Source organism: Protopterus annectens, chromosome 5.part1, assembly GCF_019279795.1.
Source record: "Protopterus annectens isolate FY-2018-M chromosome 5.part1, PAN1.0, whole genome shotgun sequence".
NCBI lineage: Eukaryota > Metazoa > Chordata > Ceratodontiformes > Protopteridae > Protopterus > Protopterus annectens.
Genome location: NC_056736.1, coordinates 706,030,892 through 706,054,462, shown reverse-complemented (window position 1 = coordinate 706,054,462; position 23,571 = coordinate 706,030,892). Strand labels below are relative to the sequence as shown.

The 23,571-nt window shown below is 42.6% G+C and overlaps 1 protein-coding gene across 9 annotated transcripts in view; it reads right to left on the bottom strand.

Moving 5' to 3' along the window:
• Window positions 1–818: 818 nt before the first annotated feature.
• The window catches only part of SUPT20H (SPT20 homolog, SAGA complex component), a 991,190-nt gene continuing 968,437 nt past the window's right edge, over window positions 819–23,571 (bottom strand). For 7 of the 9 annotated variants that reach the window (XM_044073324.1, XM_044073326.1, XM_044073328.1 and 4 more), the window contains 3 exons: window positions 3,427–3,534; window positions 2,451–2,556; window positions 819–1,226 (listed from right to left, as the gene is read on the bottom strand). In XM_044073324.1, the coding sequence (XP_043929259.1) occupies window positions 1,141–1,226; window positions 2,451–2,556; window positions 3,427–3,534 (300 nt within the window). In that variant the 3' untranslated portion in view covers window positions 819–1,140. Of the gene's footprint in view, window positions 1,227–2,450; window positions 2,602–3,426; window positions 3,535–23,571 lie in introns of those variants that run through there. The other 2 variants (XM_044073330.1, XM_044073332.1) reach the window with 2 other exon arrangements.

Below are 23,571 nucleotides of genomic sequence, written 5' to 3'. Positions count from 1 at the left end.
AGTTTCCAAATAACTGGGCATACAGCGTTAGCTAGCCTAATGAGGTTATCCCTTTTCCAGTCTCCAATTGAACAAATTAAACATGCATAACAATATAAATGCACACTGTCACAGCCTCATGGTACTTGGTTCACAGAAGGGGTGCTTTTATGCAATTTTCTTGTCTACTGTGTGCTCAAACATCTTCCAGAATCATAAAGGCATATCACAGGTGCCTGTGTGTTCTTCTGACTCTGTGCAACCCAAGATAGACTGGCATTCTACCCAAAATTATTTTTCCAACCTTGAATCCATCAGGTGGTGGGAGAGTTTACAGCTTCCACATGACCAAGAAATGGATAAAAAATATAAGTATCATACAATGAGTGAACACATGTTGTTTCTTCCAGCAGCACAGTGATCATATACCCAGCTTAATGTTATTCTGTGAGTACATCCCACCCACCGTGTTCATTAAAAAGCAGTAGCAAAGCTAATCTACACTCTGCATTCTTTTTTCACTGACTGCATAGCTTAGACTGACTGCAAGAAGACATGCTTACCTTAACTATGTTGGGCTGTACAATATTACCAAAGTTCATTAACAGTCAGTCATCAATTAAATTGGGGTTATCACTCTCAAAGGTACAAGTACTTATATTAACTTTAAGGCATTCAATGTACCACCACTTAAAAACACTTTTCCTTAGGTGGCAGTGCCCCTTTCAGGAGGAAATCTGCAAGACTATCAGCTGGGCACTGATGAGACACTGACAAGTCGGGAAATGGCTTGATGAAGTAAACAAGATGAAGGCAAAGAAAAAGTAAACTACTAAAACTGGTTTGTTAAAAAAAATGTATTCATTATTCACATGTATTTCATAACAAACAAGCCACAGCAATACACTATGACAGATTCTTACAGGCTGCTAAACCGCTGGTGCTACTTGTATCGTGCAGTCCCAGAATGCATTGTAAAGAATGTTGTTCAGCATTTTACACTGAATTATCGTCTGCATTCCTGCAATCTCCAGCATTTCTGAAGTTAAAAGAAAACAAGTTACATCCAATATGTGAAGTAACATCTGTCCTTTGACTGGTTAACTCATCTGCTTTGAACACTGCTTTATTTTCTGTGGAGATGGCGTTCCTCATTTCCGTTTATTTTTTAGGTGGCTGTCTGAATGCTGCTGGTGCTGCTCCATTTGTGATGCCATAAACATTTGATGCTGGAGGTATAGTAACTGCTACAGTGGAAAGGGAAAATAATCATGAAATCAGCAGGAGATGCACATTTAGTGGGAAAAAAGCACTGTGATGAATCTTAACATGCAGCAACTACCCCACTCAAGAAGAACCGGTACTAAGAACAATGCCAGCACTTAACATCATCTCATCTCCTTATTTATTTAGTTTTTAATTCACATTTATGCTATGCCATTGTAGTAAATCAGCAACTTGACAGAAATTCTTATTTCAGCATAGGAAAACAATCCCATTTCAAAAGATGGATGATTCTGTTTTAATACAGAACAACGGTGTCAAAGGTGAAGTGATATCAATTTATGAAAAAAAAAATACAAAGCATTGAATCAGACGATTCCCAGTTTTCATGTAGGTATACAAATCTGGAAAACGTTTCAGTTGTTCTCATAATATCCACAAGGATAACAACCATTCAAGTACAATACCGTATTTAAATGTTCTGATTCAGAAGGGGAAACCACTAAAGATGCTAAAATATAACTGCTTCAAATAAAGTGTCAGATCTTCACAGATCTTAAAAATCAAACACAATATACAATGATATAAGCTAAAAATCTGGAAAATGGCAATATCGTTTTTTTTTTGCCACATCCAGAGCAAGAATTTTATGTCTGAATAAAGTTGCTGGATTACTTTAATCGGCTGCTGCTGTAAAGCTGATTTGCCAATGCATGGCAGGAAAGAGTGAGAGAGAGGCTTCACCCAAATAAAGCAGAGACATTACAAAAGGAATAGAGAGGATAGTTTAAGTGCAATACGGAGAAGGTATCAGGAAAATCCATTTCAAATTGTAATATAAACAATATAAATTATGCATCTGTGTTACAAGTGCTGCAAAAGTCCACAATACAATGCTCAATTTATCTTTCAGTGGATTCATTTATTTAAACCATTCATAGTTTTTACAGAAAGTCAGGACTGTTCATCTGACATCTTGGCTGGATACATATCTAATACATGAGACCAGAGTACAAGCTTTATTATACTACAAAGAATGACAGCATCACGTAACTACATGTGACAAGAATCGAAAGTTATATAATCAATACTGACTTAAAGCCACAAAGTTATTAAAAAGTTGCAGTATTTCACAATAGCAACAAAGGGACATTGAACAGTTTCATATGAAGGGAGGGGAAGTCTTGAAAATATGGAAAAAATAAACTTTTTACAAGTAGAAAAGTAGAAAAGATTGTGTTACGTACCTGCTGCCTGTGAAGGTATGAAGCTCCCTACACCAGTCAAATTAATAACAGCGGCCTGCTGGGCAGCCAAAGTTTGGTCCTGACTGGTAAACCCCTGGTCAGAAGCCTGGCAAAAAGAAGGTGTCTGTGTCGTAATACTTTAAATGTCACACTGTGCTTCCAAAAATAAAATAAAAAAGCTGCACTCAGAACAAATATCAAGGTGGGGCTGGGTTGGAAAATGAAGTTACATCAATCAGTTATTTAGTCTACAAACAGTGCAATAAGGAAGTCCTACAGCAAAACCACATTTACATAACTTACCTACTTAACTACTGCCATTACCTTCCATATGGCTAAAGTATACTAACAAGGCAAGATAAGCAATTCAAAGAGAAGGAGCAGAAGCTATATCAATTTTCTCTGGCACTTAGCAGTTCTATATGCTTTGGGAAGGGGATATGATTAAACATGGTATGTTTAAAACATTAAAATGATTACAGAACTTAAAGATCAAAATGGCTCAACAATGCAAATGCCATGAGCAAGCTTAACTTGCTGGGATTCCAGCTGTACCAAGAAATGCCGATTCATATTTGGTATCATGCTTGGACTTCCCATCTGCAGTACACTGGGAATGTGCTTACCACAGACATGGCTAACGCGGAGAGTCTGCACAGGAGTCCAAAAGTAAAACTAGTTCACTATTTGGCTCTTACTTGCATTTTGGTTAGTGGCATACCATGATATTAACATCTCCCCTTTCAATCAGCGATATACACCAGCACTTTTCATGCAAATGCTTAGCTGCAGGCAAAGGCAGCAAGAATTACTTCCATGTTTATAGACAAAATTAAGTTTCCTTTGAATTTTATTATTTGAAGTCTAGTACAACAAACCCTCACTACTTGTGATGCTGTAACGGGCTGTCTGGGTCAGTCTTATAGCGAGGGATTGTTGTATTAGTAGTAAATATGACCTTAAAATGCACACATACCTGGTCCTGGGGCTGGGGGCTGTTCGATGCAGACCGCTGCTGTGGAGAGTACTGTTGCAACTGTTGCTGCTGTTGAGGGTTGAAGATAAGTGAGGTGGCACCTGGAAGCTGTAAAAAGATTAAAAATGAAATAATCAAAACTGAATGTTCACCAAACTCTGACTAAAATGAACACAAACCTATATTGCCATGACTAGCAAAATGTCAACACGCAGCATATCAGGTGGGCCTTGAGAAGGACCTCTGCAATGAATTACTTAATTTATTCCTCAGTAACCCTTTTCAGCTGCCTGCTTTTTCCCTGGACCTCAAGTTCAGAGTTCAATCCCCAACAATGAACATATCAAGGAACCATTACAGTAGTATAGAGAGACATGGCTAGCTCTAGGATACTAAAACACAGGGGAAACGACCAGCAAAGAAACAAAAAGGATACAAACCTGTAATAGGTCTCACTCCTTTTTCATGTAACGAACATCCAGCTACAAGGAGGACAGAGGGTTGGTAGAAAATACCCATTACTAAGGCCTCAAAGATTAAATAAGGCAAGTGGGATCAGTATCTGTTACATTTTATTGCAAGGGAATCTTTGCAGTAAGCTGTCTCGTGGGTACAACCTCAAACAGTAGTCCTAAACTAAAAAAAGGCAGAGAACCAGAAAAGCCATCTGGCAACAGTCGGAAGGAAGAATCTGCCTGAAGTTTCAAGGAAAGCTCTAGCTGTACAGAGGAGATCTGGACAACAGTGTTTAGTAAAGGGATTGACTGATGAACAAGTAGCTGCAATGCAGGTGTCTGTCAAGGGTCTACTGCAAATAAACGACTGTCCGATTGTCCTACTACCTCCTTTCTCTGGTGAAATTATTGCTGTTTTTAGTGTTTGTTAAGCAAGTTCAGTGTTATCGTCTCGATCATTTAAAATTCGGGTAAGTGAAATTTTACTTATTTGAAGTACACCCTTCTGACAAGCACAAAGTCTTGAAGTAGGCAAAAGAAAGTACAGCTATTTTAAGTTCCATTTACCTGTAACAGTGTAGGTTTGTAGAACACATTGCTTTAATGACATATGGGTAGTACTGTTCTGCTACCCTCCCCCGGCCTTCTGTCACTCCTCCCACTGCCTGGGTGAACAACCACCTGGCAGTTCAAGGGCAGCCCTTCACACTCACAAGACAGAACCCTTTCAGTTTTCTAGGGTCCAACAGGAAGAGCAGACAAAACCCAGGCATTGTGAACACCTACTTTTCCATACCAACTGCCACACACACACACACACACACACACACACACACACACCAAAAAAGGTTGCCGAACCAAAGTCAACACCTCCTCCTACAACCAATTAAATACACCCAACAAAAAGGGGGATGGTGGGAGGGGACTACAAAGTAAGGCAGTGTGTTCTACGAACATCTACTGTTACACGTAAGTGAAACTTACATAACTGTACCATGTTTACATACTGCCTTACTGGCATACAGGTAGATTCCTAAAGCTTACTTAACCTAGGAGGAGGAAGAATAAAGGTCCAGGAGAACCTGGAGAATGGTCCTACGGACGTCTGCTCTGGATTTCGAAAAAGCAGCCAGCTTGTAGTGCTTCGTGACAGTAAGGAAAAATGATTAAGTTGTTGCTGCTTCTGGAAACCTTCTCGAGTCCACTCCTTTCCAAAATCTCACTGATTAGGAAAAGGCCCTAGTGAAAAGAGTCTTTACCTTGCCTGGATTTACCTCAGCACGGTGAGTGTAACAAAACATACCAAGGGACAACCCATCTGCAATGAACTGCTTAGACACAGGTTGACCCTTCTTTGCCCCAGAAAATAAAATAAAAAGCTTTTCAGCCTTCCTAAAGGGCTTTGTTCTATCATGGCAGTACCTGAGCTATGCACAAGCCAAGGTACAAAGTAATGTGTATCCCTTATACTTGAGTTCTGGAAATAACACAGGGAGATTAAAAGACTGATAGAAAGTGAATGCTGAAACCACTTTTTCTTTTTTTTTTTTAGACCAAAAGGATAAATGAGTAACACATCCTATCCCTGTGGAAAATCAGATAAGGTTGCCCCACCATGAGAGCTTGCAGCTCAGAAACTCATCTTGCATATGTCACGGCATCTAATAACTCAAATGGTTTTCAACACATTATGCATCACTTATAATATATCCAGTCATTGTCAGTCAAACATTACACAGCTCATTCAAATCCTGCCTTCTTTTAAACCTTATTCCTCTTCTGCATGTACCGCGCACCTATAATTCCAATTTTTTCTATGCAATTTGCTCCTACCCTTTTCTAAAGATGCCAAATTCAGTGGTTTTATTTATTTTTTTTAATGCCTTTGAATTTTCTTAAATGACATTTCCATTGACTTCAGAACCAAGAACAAACATATCAGACAGGAAAACAAATACAGTCAGATAACAATGTTAAGTACAATGAAATGTAACAGAGTGACAGGGTGGTGTCATCACATACGATTAGCAAAAAAGTTGAGAAAAATATTAAATCATTCAATAAACTATAAACACAGATACGTACACATGTACTGCTTGCCAGTAAAACACAACCAATATGATGACACTGTAGGTGTACTTGGTATGTAATGATTCATACTGGGGAAGTATCAAATTAGTCTGGATTAGTACAAGTAGTCCAAAATTGTATTGGTTGTTTTAAGTGTACGATGGAGGGGGAGAGATATGAGGGACAGACTGTAGAGAAAAAATACAATTTTATTCCTCAATAATTAGACATTGGTAGGAGTCAGTGGGTATTATCTCAGTATATGATCCATTAGCAATTTCCAAAATTCAGCAAAATGTTTCATTTTTGAGTATGCATTAAAAATCTGTGTGCTGTTATGCAGCTAAAAGCCATTTGTATGAATCCACTCCAAGACATCTGAGTTCTGTCTTTCCAGTAGTGTAATTAATATTCTTTCTGGTTTCTTTAGCTTCACAGGAGCAACATGTAATAGGGCAAATTTCCAGGATAATGTAGATTTCTCATATCCCATTTTGCTTAATCTGACTAGGTGAACACCAGAGTTTGTAGGAGCATTTACAGCTCCAGAATATATGAAGTAGGTCAGCATTCTAGCTATCACAATGTGGACATAAGGGGGATGAAGCAGGTTTAAATTTATTTGCGTAAGGTACGCATTATTTAGTATCATGAACTGTGAACTGTGTGTAGCTCAGTTTTTTGAAAGGAATATATTTATTTGTCATTTGGATAGATTGAGTCATTTGGTCATTAGAAATTAGTGGATCTATGCCACGCCAGTATTTTCAGAAAAGTATCTCTTCTTGGTACCTTAATGAGTTTGTATGAGCCGGATATCATTTTCTTTCTCAATGTTAATAGAGACCAGAGTGTTTTGACTAAACTTATATGTCTCTCAGTGTGATTGTAGGATTATTTAGTACACTGGCACATATATATCTGATTTGTCTTAGCATAATTAGGTATTGTTTAGGTAAGTTCAGATTTGTTCTCTGCTCTGTGAGGGACTGATTCCTATAAGAATAAAGGTCAAACACTGTCAGCTACTGATGATGTTAGCAAGGGGTATGGTTTTAAATTTTAACATTTTATCATTAATCTTAAGATTAGAATTCATATGTAGAGATCGCATTATAATAAAGGCAATATATAAATTCAAGGAGTTAAGTGCCTTAATTTTGTCTCCAATTGTTTTATGTAAAGTACAGTTTTGTACCCAACATAAATGTAGATGTTCGAGTGTTCACCCTGCTGCAGTCATCACACTTGGGTTATCCTGCCGTCAGGCAGTCCCGCAGTTGGCCTGAGTTCCAAAGTCTTGGTCTGGCGTCGGTTGCTGTCGCTTCTTCCCTGACATCAGGGCGCCAGGGGTATATAAGAGGCATCCGACGCCATTTTCTTCAGGTTTTCTTGCCCCAATAGGTAGGCAAAATATATACATATAGCTAGATAAAAATAAAACAATACCTTTAGGCACAAGCAAATACACCACAGAGGTTGAATAGGATAGACAGGTATAGATAAGTTCAGCGGGGATGGAGGGAGGGTAACCTGGACTGCAGCAGGGTGAACACTCGAACTTCTACATTCATGGTAGGTACAAAACTGTACTATGTTCATCGTGTTACCCTGCTGCAGTCATCACACTTGGGTTGAATCCCAAAGCTAAGGATGGGAGGTGGAGTTAAGCAGGGTCAGAAGGAGCTAGTAGGCCCTGCAAAACTGCAGTGGCAAAACCAGCTCTAGTCTTAGAATATAGAGGTAAGTGATAGTGTTTGGTGAAGGTGTGCACTGAACTCCAAGTTGCAGCTTCCAGAATATCCTTGGTTGGCGCTCCCCTGAGAAAGGCTGCTGATGTAGCTGTAGCCCTGGTGGAGTGGGACCTAATGTTAGCAGGTACCAGTTTCCCAGGATGCGTGTAGCAGAAACATATGCAATGCCCTATCCATTTAGAAATGGTCTGTTTTGAGATAGCTTTTCCTTGTGATCCTGCAGCATAGGCTACAAAGAGCTGGTCAGAATTTCTGAAAGCCTTAGTTTTATCCAAGCAGTAACGTAATTGCCTGTGAATATCCAGAGTGCAGGAGTCTTTCTCCTTTGTTCTGGGGATTTGGGAAAAAGGTGGGCAAATGAATGGTTTGGTTTAGGGCCACACTGGATACCACCTTTGGCATAAAGGAAGGGTTAGTTCATAGAGAGAGACTGTCATGATGAAAAATGAGGAAAGGCTCCACTGCCATTAGTGCCTGTAGCTCTGAGACTCTTCTAGCTGAGGTTATTGCAAGTAGCAGGGCAGTTTTCCATGAAAGAAATTTTAAATCAGCTGAAAATGCTGGTTCAAAGGGCGGCAGTGTAAGCTTTTCCAGAACAAAGTTGAGATCCCAAGTAGGTGTTGGTGCTCTCCTTGGCGGGTCTTATGTTCTTAGCCCCTCTGAGGTACTGTCTTATGAGTGGATGTGAGGAATAAAGGAGGATCCGTGTTGTAATGAGCTGAAATTGCTGAGGCGTGGATCTTAATAGATGAAAAGGAAAGACCTTTGTGCAACATCTCAGTTAAATATTGTAGAATCTGAGGAATGTTTGGATCAAGGGGATTTTGGCCTTTAGCCTGGTTCCAGGCACAAAATCTTCTCCATTTGTCTGAATAGGTTTTTCTGATGCTGGGCCTCCTGGCCTCCAGAATGACATCCATAACTGCTTTGGACAGAGGTGTTGGCTGGTTGTTTAGGTAATTTGCCTTGCAGCCAGGTTTAAAGTCTTGAGATGGCTGTGTAGAATCTGATTGTCTTGCTGGGTGAGCAGGTGAGGAATTTGTGGTAAAATCCATGGTGGGCCGTTGGCCATGTTCCTTAAACTTGGATACCAATGCTGGCGTGGCCAGTCTGGTGCAATGAGTATCATTTGTAGCCTCTCTAATCTGACTTTCAGCAGTACCTTTGCTAGAAGAGGCAGTGGAGGAAAGGCATACACTTGTTAATGTTTTTCAACTGAATGAGAGGGCGTCCACTTTCCAAGCTTGTGGATGGAATGTCCTTGTGCAAAATTTTTGAAGTTGGTAGTTTTGGGGGCTTGCACAAACAGATCTATGTCTGGGCATCCCCATTTTTGAGCTATCATTGCAAATACTTGTGGATCTAGTTTCCACTTGTGTGGATCCATGACATTTCTGCTTAGGTCGTCTGCCAATGTGTTTTTCTTTCCTGGCAAGAATTGTGCTTGTAATTGAACCTGGTAAGACAGTGCAGTGTTCCACAAGGTCATTGCTTGCCTGCATAGAGGGTGTGCCCCCTTGCTTGTTTATGTACCACATTACTGTGGTATTGTCTGTCTTCATTGTTAGTTGTCCTGGGTGTAAGAGGCTCTTGAAAGCTGTTAGGGCATTCTGTACTGCTAGCATTTATTTTTGATTGATATGCAGATGCCTCTGATCTGTAGTCCATTTGCCCTGAATGCACTGTCCTGCCACGTGTGCTCCCCAGGCATAGTCCGATGCATCTGTTGTCATAGTTTGCCTGGCTGTGGGTAAGATGAAAGGCTGACTCTTGTTGAGGTGATATGCCTGTGCCCACCACAGAAACTCCTGCTGAAGGCAGGGAATGAGTGGTATCATTGTTTCCAAGCTGTGGCTGTGCTGAGGCCATACGCCTTTCAGGTACCATTGTAATTTCCTCATATGCAGTTTTGCAAATGGTATTAGTAATATGCAAGATGCCATGAATCCCAAGGCCTGCAGAATTTGTCTTGCAGGGAGTTGGGTCTTTGTTGCCATTATTTTGAAATACTGAGTCAGCTGTTGTTTCTTGTCTGGCATGAGATAAGCCATCTGGGCCATTGTATTCAAGCTGGCACCCAGGAATATTATGTTTTGTGAGGGCACTAGTTTTGATTTCTTTTCATTTACTGTGTACCCATGGCAACTTAGAAGGTGTTTGACAAATGCTAGATGCTTTAAAAGAATGTCCTTGCTTTCTGCTTGAATAAGGCAGTCGTCCAGGTATGGGTATATTTGAATTTCTCTGTCTGCAGTATGCAATTACTGGTGCCAGGCATTTTGTGAAGACCCTGGGCGCAGTAGATAAGCCAAAGGGCAGTGCAGAGAATTGATAATGCATTGAACCTGCAATGAAGCGTAGGTATCTTCTGCAATTTTGTTGGATAGGGACATGCAGGTATGCCTCCTTGAGGTCCAACGTTACTAGCCAAGCATTCTTGCCCAGCATGGGAAGAAGCTGCTGTAGTGTTAGCATCTTGAATTTTGGTACTTGCAGATGGTGTTCAGAATTGAAAGATCCAGAATGGGTCTCCATGCTTTGTCCTTTCTTGGGACTAGAAAGAGTAGAGTAAAATCCTTGTCCTTGCTCCTGTGTAGGTACCTGTTGAATGGCTCTCATGTCCAATGAGAGCTGTAATTTGTTTTTGTGCCTCTGCCCATTGATTTGGTGGCAGGTTTGGCATTCCTTTTATCCTTGGTAAGGTATGAAAGTGGAATCTGCATCCTTGAGAGACAATGTCTAGAACCCATTTGCCTTTCGTGATGATGTGCCAGTTGTCTGCAAAAAATGCTAATTTTCCTCCCAAGGGAGCTGCCAGGAGAGATTTGCTTGGTAGTTTGAGGATTGAGTCATTGTGCTTGTCTTCTGCTAGCCTGGGGCCTGTCTTCTCCTCCTTTCTGGGTAGCAGTACCCCATTGGCGAGGTTTTTAAGGGCCTTGTGACTGACCTCTGCCCCTTGGGCGTCTGTATTTGCCTCTCTGTGATCTGTCAGAAGCTGCTAAGGACCAGTTTTTCATTGGCCAATTTCTGCTGAAACGAGGGGGTTGTACCTGCAAAAAATCCTTGCCCGTCTGCATAGACTTTGCCTTATCCTCCATTTTCTTTAAAACCTCTTCTGCTTCGACACCAAATAATACATTCTGCTGTAAAGGTGCATCCAATAATTTTGCTTTAACATGATCAGGATGGGTTTGTTCTTTTAACCAAGCATGTCTACGTATGACAGAGCCAGTAACAGCTGCTCTACAGGAAGCTTCCAATGAATCAAATCCACATTGTAAAGTATGTTTGCCCACCTGTTCAGCTGCATGCAACAGAACCTGCATTTCCTTGAATTCAGACTGTTCAGTATGTGTGCTTATTTTTTGTTTTAATTGAGACATTAGGAATTGCTGATATTTCAGCATGTGAAACTGACAATTTAATGCTCTCATAGCCAGAGTTGCTGAGGTGTATATTTTCTTTCCCCATCTATCTAGGGCTCTGGAATCCCTTTCAGAGGGCACAGGATTTTTAGCCATTGAAGCTTTAGCTCCCTTAGGACCCTGGGAAATTGTTTCTAGGTCAGCCACAGGGCTTTTATAAAGGAATTTGTGTGAGTCAGGTACTCTGTAGTATCTGTCTGGTTTGGCTGGAGCAGGAGGTAGAGAGTCTGGATTTAGACTAGACTCCAAGTAAACATAATCCACAATATCCAAAACTGGAGGGATAGCAAGAGGTCTGTGCTGGGGTAGTAAAAGGAACTCTCTGAGCCTTTTCTTAGAATCAGAGTAGTCCTGGCCTTCCCAGTGGAAATGTTCCCTCATGGTATGTAAAGTTTCCCCAAAGAAGTAGTCTTCAGAGGGAGATGCGGAGGGAATAGAGTCTTCAGCATCAGAGTCTTCATAAGGTGGAAAAGTGTAATCCTGTTCCTCAGAAGAATCTGAGGAAATTGAAACCTGGTCAGAGGAAGCATAATCCTCCTCTTGTCTTGGTCTTTTATCAGGAGGGGGATGGGAACCCCTGATTAGGGTAATCAAATCTTCAGCCATCTTAAGCATTTGTTTCTTAGGCATGGGGCCTTGAACTGTAGACTGATGTACAGTCTTCTTTGGTTTTAAAGGAGTTTTAAGCTTAGCATAAGATTTAATGGTGAGTGTAGTCTGTCTGAAGACACCTTCTGCAACCGAAGGTGTTTCCACTGCTCCGGTGTCGGAAGGGCCTAATGAAGATGGCTGCATCGGACTAGTAGACTCCGCTTGAGAATCCGCAGCTGTCTGGGGTTCCAGTTCTGCAGTCGTCACGGGCTGCGTAGGTGCCTCACTGAAAACCAGAGAACCGGCAACAGGCCCAGCAGAGGCCTTGGGGTCTGGCTTGTTCCTAGGCTGCCTGTCCTTGTCCTTGCGTTTTTTTATGCATGCCGGTCGTCGGCTGCTCCAACGGCATGATATAATTAAATTTCCTACCAAAGTAATTGGCGTGCAAAGTCAAAACGGCGTTTGATAGTTCGTTTATTAAACCAAGCACAAAACAGACAACCTGTGACATCGTGGTCTGGGCCTAGGCAAGGAATACAATAGGAATGGAAGTCCTTATGAGGTATTTGCTTCCACAAGAAATGCAGTTAACTTTTTCTGACATCGGACTGAGGCAAGAAAAGGTTCCCCAACGGGGTACTTAGTTTTATTGAAGACTTCAGAATGAAATTCGAATCGAAAATCTCAGGTGTCGGCCGACCGGCACTTGCGAACTGCTTCTGCTTCGGGCACCGCGCGGCAAGAAAGACTGACGAAAATGGCGATGGATGCCTCTTATGTACCCCTGGCGCTCTGACGTCAGGGAAGAAGCGACAGCAAACGACGCTGGACGAAGACTTTGGAACTCAAGCCGACTGCGGGACTGCCTGACGGCAGGATAACCCAAGTGTAATGACTGCAGCAGGGTAACACGAACATCTTCAAGTTCTTCAAACTAGTTTTGTCCAAGAATGGGAGAGCCAGGGGTTTTATGTTTAATGATTTAACATAGTTACAGTATAAAGTTGTCCAAGTAGGAGACCATATTTTCTTGCTTGGATTATATTCAGATATTGCCAATACTCTGTTGACTCTTATGTCATAGTATAGTTTATTGCCAGGACTCTGTTGACTCATGTCATAGTACAGTTTAAAGTCTGGGAGTGCTAAGGCTCCTTTTTCTTTAGGAAGAATCATTTTTTATATGCAGCTCTGACTTAGGATACCACACAAACTTGGAAAGAGAGGAGTGTATTTTATGGAAGAAGTTGGTTTGCACTGGTATGTCAGTAGCACTGAATAGGTATAATACTCTGGGTAGGATGTTCATTTTGATAATGGCAACCCTGGCTAATATGGATAAACACATTTTTTCCCATCAATGGAGGTCATGCGGCATTGTCGACCATAGGTTTTGTTACATTACTTTGGTACACCAATGATGAGTCTTGATGAAAAGTAATTCCTAGGTATTTCATAGTGTGTTTAAATTTTATTTCTGTGGGCAGAGGGTATAGTGTTAGTTTGGAGGATAGATTGGGAGGAAATATTAGTGATTTTTCTGGATTTATTTTATAATTAGAGAATCTGGAGCACACACTTATAGAGGTTATGACTTTCTCGATATCAGAGCTCAGTATTGTAAAATATAGGTTCAAGTCATCTGCAAAGGCTGTAAAAGAAATGTTTGTATTATATAAATTTGGTATTTGTTGGTGGGTTTTTTGTGTAAAAAGTAGAAATAGTGGTTCAATATACACAATGAAGAGATATGGTGAAGGGGGCAGCCTTGTCTAGTTCCATTTTTAACATCTATTCTAGTAGAGAATCTTTTATTAACCTGTAGTACAGTATGTGCTTTGCAGTATAATACTTTAATGAATGTTCTAAATTCTGGGGGAATGTTGAAGTATGGTAGTATTGAAAATAAGAATTTCTGACTGACTCTGTCAAAAGCCTTGGATGTGTCCTATTACCAGAGCAAAGAGTGGGGAGTTCTTCTGACTAGACAAGGTAATTGTAGCATCCAATGTTATGGTCTTGTCATACGTTTGGCTTTGTTGAATAAAACCAGACTGATAGGGTGAAATAATGCTAGTTATCACAGTTTTTAATCTACTGGCTAAGATGGAGGCAAATATCTTTATGTCCACATATGGGTCTGTAGTTTCCCAGGTTTTTAGGGTCAGCTTTGCCTTCAAGAACAAATATTGTTTTTGATGCATTTAAATGCTGAACAGTAATATATTAATTATATGGTAATTAAATTAAGTAATCTTTTAGAGGTTGTTAAAATAAAAACTTTATAAAATTCCGCTGTGAATCCATCTGGTACTGGGGATTTATTCGACTTGAGATTTTTGATAACTGTAATTACTTCTTGGAGTGTGAAGGGAGATGAGAGGTGTTCTCTCTGATCTCGTGAAAGTGTTGGAAAATGTAGTTGTTTCAAGAATATTTCCACTTCTTGATTTACTATAATGTTGGATTGTCCTGTGGATGCATGCGAGTACAATTCCTCAAATAGTTGGACCTTGTCCAGGTTGGAGCTGTAATATTTATCTTTGTATACAAGTTCCGGAATAATTTGTAAAGGTTTTCTTTGCTTTATTAGGCTGGCTAGGAATTTGGATGGCATTTGTGCCCATTCAGCATAGTTGGCTATTGTTTTTATTTCTTGAAAAGAGAGATTATTTGCATTTAAAAGGTATAATTCTTTCTGATGCAGAGCCATTTGTTTTTCTATTTCTTCATCATAGTTTATTTGTAATTTATTTTCAAGTTCAGTAATTTTGTTTTTGAGTGATGTCTCATTTAGCTGCATGTTTGTTCTTAAAGTACGATGCTTTACTGATCATTATTCCTCTAATTACAGCCTTCACAGAGGCCCACTGGATATCAAAGGGCCTTTGGGATGAGTCAGACTGTGTAAGAAGGTCTAAGCATAGTTTCTACTTCTTGAATTGCTTCCTCTTTAGTTAACAGATTGGGATTTAAGGTCCAATTAAATTGATTGGTGTTGTCATCTGTCTTTCCAAACCAGCTAACAGTGAGTGTAATTTTGTAATGATCTGAGAAGAATCTTGTATCTGTATTATGTGCTATATCAAAATTCACAAAGATATTTAATATCAAGAAAAAATCCAGTCTAGACCAACTTTTGTGACATTGAGAGTAGAATGTATATTTGTTATTACAATTATTTTTTTTGTCTGAATATTGTATGGATCAGAGTATAAAGACTCTCTAACTCACTAAGTGCATCAGTTGTCTGTGAGCTATATGAAGTGCTAGTGTTTGATCGATCTACGAGAGGGTTTTGAACAAAGTTTCAATCTCCTCCTATAATATCGATATAACCGTGGACAAAGCAGTGGTGCAGCGGTAGCATTGTCGCCTCACAGCAAAAGGATATCCGGTTCGATTCGCGCCTGGGGTGCCTTCTGTGTGGAGTCTGCATGCCCTCCCTGCGTCTGTGGGTTTCCTCCGGGTGCTCCGGTTTCTTCACGTTACAAAGACATGCATCTGGAGCATTTCTCCCTGGGCCACCGCTGAAAATTGGCTTTGTTCCAAGTCGGACTTTCCCAGTTAACAAATGTTAAATGAATAAATAAATAATATAGTAATGGTCGGGAAAATTAGATAATAACTTATATATGGCTACTATAAAATCCTGCTGTTTTATGCATGCTGTATAAATATTTATGAGAAATACAGGTTTATTAATATTTGGGGATTTGATCTTTATGTAGCACCATCTGCCTTCCGGATCAGTACCATGTTCTAGAATAGTGCCTTGGAATGTTTGCTTGACAATAATTGCAGCACCTTTGCCATTTGACTTGGCCCCCGTGGCCACATTTATTTTGATCTATTTTTTTCTTAACTCCCATTTCCATTGCTCAGTCAGCATACGAGTCTCCTGTATCATGATTATATTCGCTTTTGACTTTATAGCTAAATGAAAAAATAATTCTTCTTTTAGATATCTGGATCCCCTTTACGTTCCAAGAATAAGAAGTTATGTACCTACCATTACGTTCCATATTAATTGTCTTCTTCTCGCCTTCTTTCTTGCTGGTTGGGTTCGGAGCCGATCCTCGGCTCCGACTCGGCATCTTCTAAAGCTCGAGAGCTATTTACTGGCTCTAGGCCTCCCCATATCCCACAATGCCTGGCGCTAGATCCCCAGATCTCGTTTGTTAGACTTAACTACAGACAAAATATAAGGACACCTGTCCTAACAGCATATGTTTAGCTATAGAGCTAAAAGGTTGAGGGAACAAACCAGATAAGACCCAGCCAGCTAAAAGGAACTCAGAGGGCAACTCTTCTCGGTCTATTAGGATAGGGGTCAGAGGGTGGGACGCAAGAAAGAAGGCGAGAAGACAACTAACATGGAACGTTATGGTAGGTACATAACTTCTTAATGTTAAGTTGTCTATCTCGCCTTCATTCTTGCTGGTTGGGACAGCATCCCTAGCATCTCAGTCTTGGGTGGCTCATCGGAACAGACTCTTCAGCACAGTGGAACCAAAATCAGCTCTGCTTCTAGAGGCCACATCCAGCTTACAATGAGAAATGAATGTATGGGGAGTGGCCCATGTAGCTGCCACACAAATGGCTTCCATTGGTAATCTTGCCTAAAAAGCTACAGAAGTGGCTAAAGCCCTAGTAGAGTGGCCTTTTGGTTTAGCAGGGAGCAGTTTGTTCCTCAACTGATAAATCAAAGCAATAATAGAAGTCAACCACCTAGACAGAGTTACTTTATAGACCTTGTTTACCTTCAGCATAGGACAGGAAGAGCTGATCTGATTTTCTAATTTGTTTAGTCCTATACAAGTAGAAACTTAACTGTCTATGAACATCCAACTGATGTAATTTATTTTCAGCTTTGTTGGAATAATTTGGGAAGAAGACCGGAAGATCAATGGACTGATTTAGATTAGTCTCAGAAGGTACCTTAGGAAGGAAGGAGGGATTAGTCCTGAGCGAAACTCTGTCATTATGGAAAACTAAATGAGGGAGAACACAAAAGACCTGGAGAGTTCAGAAACTCTTCTAGCTGCGGTAATTGCCACAAGAAAGAGGGTTTTCCAAGAAAGCAACTTCAAGGAACATGAAGCTGCGGGTTCAAAGGGGGGCAATATTAGGGAAGCTAAGATCAAATTAAGATCCCACGGAGGTGGGGGATCTCTTACTGGGGGCCTGAGCAAAGTAGTCCCTTTAAGAAAAGCTTTGCAAAGCTTATGGGACATAATACTAGTTTCAGATAGGCCTGTATGAAAATTTGAAATTGCGGCTAATGGTGGCAGAAGAGGACCCAGCCTGAAAAAGTTCCGCTAAGAAATCTAAAACGTGGTGGACAGGGGCTGAAAAGGGATCTATATTTTTAGACTCTGCCCAGCAAGAGAAACGTTTCCACTTACAAGCATAAGTTTTTCTGGTGGTAGATTTATGCGAAGATAATATGATTTCACGCACCGATTGGGAAATGTTCAGAAGCCTGGCTAAGGTTGGAAGTGGAGCAACCAAGCAGTGAGGTTGAGAGACTGAAGGGATTGGTGCAGCCCGCCCTACTGATGGATCAGGAGGTCTGGTACTGGGTCTAGGGTTGCTCCAGGAGGTGATGATGCAGGAACGGAAACCAAATTTGTCGAGGCCAGTAGGGGGCAATGAGGATCATCTTGCATCCCAGAGTGGTAGCTTTCTGTATTAGTTTGGGAATCAGGGGAAATGGAGGGAATGCATAAAGTCGTCCCCGAGGCCAATCATGGATTAGTGTGTCCCTGGCAGGGTATCCGGGAAGAGGGAGGAGAGAAAAGAAACTGTCGCACTTGCTGTTGAAGGGGGTGGCGAAAAGGTCGCAGCAAGGCTGACCCCATTTGCGGAAGATTTGGTCCGCCACTGTCTGATTGAGAGACCACTCGTGCGGCATGAGAATTGCTCTGCCCAGCCTGTCCGCTATAATGCTGGACTTCCCAGGGATGTGCGTTGCTATCAGAAACCGCTGGGAAGAGATCGCCCATTGCCAGAGTCTGAGTGCTTCTCGACATAGGGGGTAGGACTTGGTTCCGCCCTGCTTGTTGATGTACCACACTACCGACATATTGTCTGTCTGAACTGCAATGGTCTCGGTGGGAGAGAGTTCTGAAGAGTTTGCAATGCTAAAAGCACAGCTCTCATCTCCAAGACATTGATATGCCGATGGTACTCGTGGGGTTGCCAGGTGCCTTGGACTGTTCAGCCCTGAAAGTGCCCCCCCCACCCGATCAGGGAGGCATCCGTGGTCACTGTGGCCACTGGAGGGGGAAGAACAAATGGTCTGCCCTGGGGTACCGACGGGGAAACCAGCCACCAAGCAAGCTGGTCTTTGCATGTCTGTGTAATCATAATCATGTGAGACATTGGAAGTTGTAGAAATGACCACTGGGTGAAAAGCAACCACTGAAGAATCCTATTATGAAAACGAGCCAGGGGGACTAGTATGATCGCTGCTGCCATGAGGCCCAATGTCTTTAGGATGAATCTGGCCTGAATTTTCTTGCATCCTAATAACACCTGTACATGTCGGCGAATATCTAATACTATGTGTAACGGAAATCTCGCTGACATGTCTTTTGTACTTAAACTTGCGCCTATAAAGGTTACAGACTGACAAGGCGACACTGCAGACTTTTCGAAATTTATTGTGATACCTAGCTTGGAGCAAGTTTGGATGGTGTAGTTCCTGGCTCGCAGCAGCTGATGTCTGGTGGTAGCAGTAAGGAGCCAGTCGTCTAGATAGGGAAACACCTGGAATCCTTGCTGTCTCAGGTGAGAGGTAACTACTGCCATACATTTAACATCCTGGGGACTGTGGTGAGACCAAAGGGCAGAGCTCGGAACTGATAATGACCGGCTCCCAGCCGGAATTGGAGGAATCTTCTGGAGCGCCTGTCCATTTTGATATGGTAGTATGCATCTTGAAGATCTATGGAGCACATCCAATTGTCCTGACCCAAAAAGGGTAGAATGGACTGAAGTGTGACCATCCGGAACTTCGTTCTTTGCACAGACCTGTTTAGTCTGCTGAGATCCAAAATGGGCCTCCAAGTCCCCTGTCTTTTTTGGTACCAAAAAGAACCTTGAGTAAATTCCAGATCCTTGCTGGTCTGCTGGGACTCGTTGGATGGCTCTTTTTTTGTAACAGTTTTGAGATCTCTTGCACTGCGTGTTCCCTTAGACTGGGTGGAACATCTGGAAGGGATCTGTTTGACCTTAAGGGGGTAAGAACGAAGGGAATTCTGTAACCTCCGGATATGACAGACTGTACCTATCTGTCTTGAGTTAGGTCTTGCCAGGCTTTTGGGTACAGCGATAATCTTCCCCCGACTGCCTCCAAAGGCGGGCAGCCCCTCAGAGATGCAGGAAGGGCTTGTCAGAGAAGGAATCTCTGTTGCCCTGATTTTGTGGGCCCCCTCTGCCTCGAGGGCGGAGTCTATTGTTGTTCCTTCCTCTGCCCCTGGAGGGAAACTCACCACGTGTGTCAGGCACGGTTCCCAGGGGTTTCCGGAACCACATTTTCCCACTTTTCTGACCTTTGGGGTATGGTCTAGGAGGAGTGGAAAAACGGACTCCCACAGCAGAGAGAGTCCTGCCTTCCTGCTCACACCTGGTAAGGGTATCCCTCACCTGTGGTCCAAAAAGAGCAGAACCATCAAAAGGGGTATTGGTGAAAGACGCCTTAAAGGGGTCAGCAAAGTTACATAACCGCATCCAAGCGTGCCTTCTCAAGGCCACACCTGTGCCTGCAGCTCTACTAGCCTCATCGGCACATAAGAAATGAGTCACATGGAGGAGTTCGCTATCGAATTAAGAGTCGCCAGCTGGGAGGTAGTCTTATCCTGGGCCCCCGCAGCTGATGGATCTTGAAGGGTATCTCCTAGCTCCTTAAGGAGATCCCTTTGAAGGTGGGAAAAATGGCACAAATAGTTCAGCGACCGTATGGAAAAGGTCGCTGAGGAAAACATCCGCTTCCCGTATCTGTCCATTGTCCTAGACTCCTTATTAGGGGGATGGACAGATGAAGAAGTCTCAGCCAACTCCTTTTTCGTGGCCGCTGCTACCACCATAGCATCAACAGAGACACCCTTTGTCAAAAATTGCTTGTCTTGTGGTGCTGTGATGAATTTCGTGGGCCTTCGGGGAGTTGGTTCCACTGTGTCTGGGGCTGACCACGCCTTTCGAGCCACCACGGTCATCAGTGGATCGAAAGGCGGAGACACCCAGGAAGTGGAGGGCTGAGAACCAAACGCGTCCAGGTATACCGACTCATCCTCACAAGGGTTAAGGGTAGTCCAGTTCCCCCTCTGCCTAAGCATCTCAAGGATGTCTGAGAAGGAGACATCTTCAGAGGGGGACCTCGGGGACCCTTCCGAATCCTTTAAGTTGGTATCCGAAGTGACAGACTCAGGGGAGTCAACATGCTTCCTCTTACATTTCCTCTTTCGAGGGGGGCTCCTCTGAATGATCAGGGGAGGCCTCGGAAGGGGAAGACACGCCCCCTGGGGTGACCTGGAGCGCTTGTTCTCCTCGCTTGGGGTCTGGAGGAGGGGCAGATGCAGGCACCATGGGGGAGGAGCCAAAGAGGCTGATCATGGGGCTGACTGAGGGGCCAGCACACTCCTCATGACCTCGAAGGACCCCTTCCCGGCAGAGAAGGCGGCTCAGGCTCCGAAGAGACCAGAACCCCCTCCGGCACTGAGAGGGACGGCTCCGAGGCCGATGAAGGAGCCGAGCTCACCTGTGCCGAAGCTCCGAGAGGGAGAACGGGGTTGGACAAGGGTCTGATGCCACTCGCCCCCTCGGAACCGACGACGGAGTCTCGGCGCCCAGATCCCTCCAAGGATGGCGCCATGGAAGTGATTGGAGCCGAAGGAACCGAAAGAGTAGGTATCGGCACCGACGGTTCCACGATCTGAACCCCAACCAGCTCCGGCTCCGAACTCAAGGGGTGAGTCGAAGGAGGAACTACTGTAGAAACGGGCAGAGCCAAACCCTGATGAGGGGGGCTGGATAGCATTTTAGCCAAGGCCTGCGATTTCAGAAGTCTGCTCACCACTCTCTCCAAGTCAAGGTCAGACAGTCTCGAAGACAGAGAAGAGTGAGATCTGTGATTTCGCTCTGACGGTAACAGAGGCGACCTCAGAGCTGAGCGAATCGACTCTAGGGATGGGGACCTAGAACGTTTTCGGCTCCCTGAAGGTTCCGACACCAGGATCGGAGCTGACTGAGAAGCAGGTACTTCGGTTCCAGCCGGAACCAAAGTCGAAGCAGACGCCACACCCGACGACGGCTCCGAGCTGGGAGCTGACGGCTTCGATGGCTTGGAGGGTTTCCCTGGCTGAGTCTTAGCAGGTGACCCTTCAGGTTTTAATAATCCTCTAAGGATTAACTTATTCCTACGCTCCTGCAGGACTCGGACTAAAGGTGCGGCACACCGAACAAGAGTCCTGCAGGTGTAGGGCGCCCAAGCAGTAGATACAAGAAGTGTGACCATCTGTCAGAGACATCTTCTGACAGCATGAGTCACACTTCTTGAATCCCGATACCTTCGTATCTTTGGACATCCTGCAAAAAGGAAATATCCAGGAAAATAAAGGTCAACAGTACAGCAGTAGGTATCAAGTATAAACCCGTACACACAAAAAAAACAGTTACCACACCTTAACGCACACACACACACTATAACTATAATATATATATATATCTACTAGAAAATAGTAAAGTACTACAACTATTTCTACCTGAAAACACTACAAAAAGGTATTTAGAGAACAAGGGTTAGCCTCTAACTAAAAATGGCTACCTTGAAGACAGAAAAAGAAAGGGGGGGAAAACTCTCCAACAGTAAAAACGAGTTTTCTAAGGGGATGGGATAGATCTAAAAGTACACAGACAATAAGTACTAACACTACTATTAACTATTTATATGAAAATTTTTATATGAAACCTATCAAAAGACGAAAAATACGACCTGAGCCAGCAAAAGCAACCTCGTAGCAGAAGTGGCAAACGAGATCTGGGGATCTAGTGCCAGGCATTGTGGGATATGGGGAGGCCTCGAGCCAGTAAATAGCTCTCGAGCTTTAGAAGATGGCCGAGTCGGAGCCGAGGATCGGCTCTGAACCCAACCAGCAAGAATGAAGGCGAGATAGACAACTTAACATTCAATGGTCCACATCGTATAAGGCTAATTCTTTTGTGTTAGTGTGTATAAGCTTAGTTAATTTTCTTAGTAGTAATAAAAAATTAGTTTGTATTATGACTTCAGCAAGCAGTACATTTTATCCCTCCCTGCCCTTCCTCCATGCCTACTCACGTAACTACTTGGCCTGGAAAGTATTAACATTACAACTAGGAAGTTTACTGAAGTGATAGATAAGTAACCATGCAACTAATAAATTCCTAAAATAAAATGGCCTGAAAATATGGTAAATCAGTTTAAAAACATCACATCTATAAGAGTCCAGATGCGTGTCCATTCCAGTAGCATTGTCGAGCTATCTCCCAGCTCAACCAGGGTTATAAATACAGTCATAGTAGGTAACAGATCTAGAAAAATGGAGTAGCTGTTAGGTGACATTGGACTACAAAGTAGTGTAGCTAGGGTACTGTTAGTTATTTAAAGCCATATATCTACAGCATATATCCTTTGTTGTAGGAAAAGTTGGTATGTGGTATCATAGAGGGAACCTATCCTATCCCTTTCCGAGACAAATCTATCAGACTATAGTCCACTTATTACTATAAAGGTAACATTAATGTATGCATTGCTATTGTTTTAAACACTCTAAACAAAACATTTAAAACTGTCAGTAGTCAGCGTATTGCATAAACAAAATTTAAGGAATCATTTCGGAAATATCTTTACAAGAAAAGAAGGTCACAGACATATATATTTACATCTGAATTCTTTGCTAATCCTGTAAGCATAATAGTAATTCGAGCTCAGTGCCAGTGTAAGTGGGGACTGTCAAATCCCAGTGTATCCTTCAAAATATTAGCGTTATATCATTGCATTAGGTGCTATGCATATTTACCATTATATAATCTGGTAAACATTACACCTTTCTGCAATAGTTATGCAGTAAATCATGACATTTAGTCTATAGCAGTAGTGTCCAACCCGCGCCCTCAGAGCTCTTCAATGCAGCCCCCGACCCTTAAGTTAAAATTTTACTTTTTTCCCGTTTTTTTTTTCCACGGCCGCGTCCTTTATAGGTTCATAGGTTCATACTAGGCTATCTGCCCGAGGGCATTTATAAGCCTAGCCCATTGTTTTGTGGCTTACGCCACCCCTTTAGTATGGGGAACTATACCCATTATTTTGCTGTGCCTCTGTCGAGCAGTGACACTGAGGTAATTCCTGGGGTATATCTGCGATCTCCCATCCATTGGTCAAGATTTCTCTTGAACAAGGCCAGCGAGGTGCTCTGCCTCACATGTACCGGGATTTTGTTCCACAGCATAGGGAGTCTTTGGGTGATGAATCTATCTCTCCAGCACGTCCTATTAATAGCCGTGTCGAGGTTTAAGTCTCCGCCCTTGTGGCTCTGATGGATCTAGATTTTTGAGGTGAAGCATATTCATCAAATCTGGGTTTGACATGTCCTTGTATGTTAGGCAAAGGTCACCTCTGAGCAAGCGTAGCGACTGAATAGAGCTGGAGTTCTTTCAGTCGGGCAGCATAGGACAGATTTTTGAGACCCTTTATCCTTTTGGTGAGGAACTTTTGTGGCCTCTCCAGCTGCTGCAAGTGTCGGGTCAGATACATTCGAATGGGGCATTGTACTCAATCATTGGTCTGATGAGTGATGAGTAAAGGGA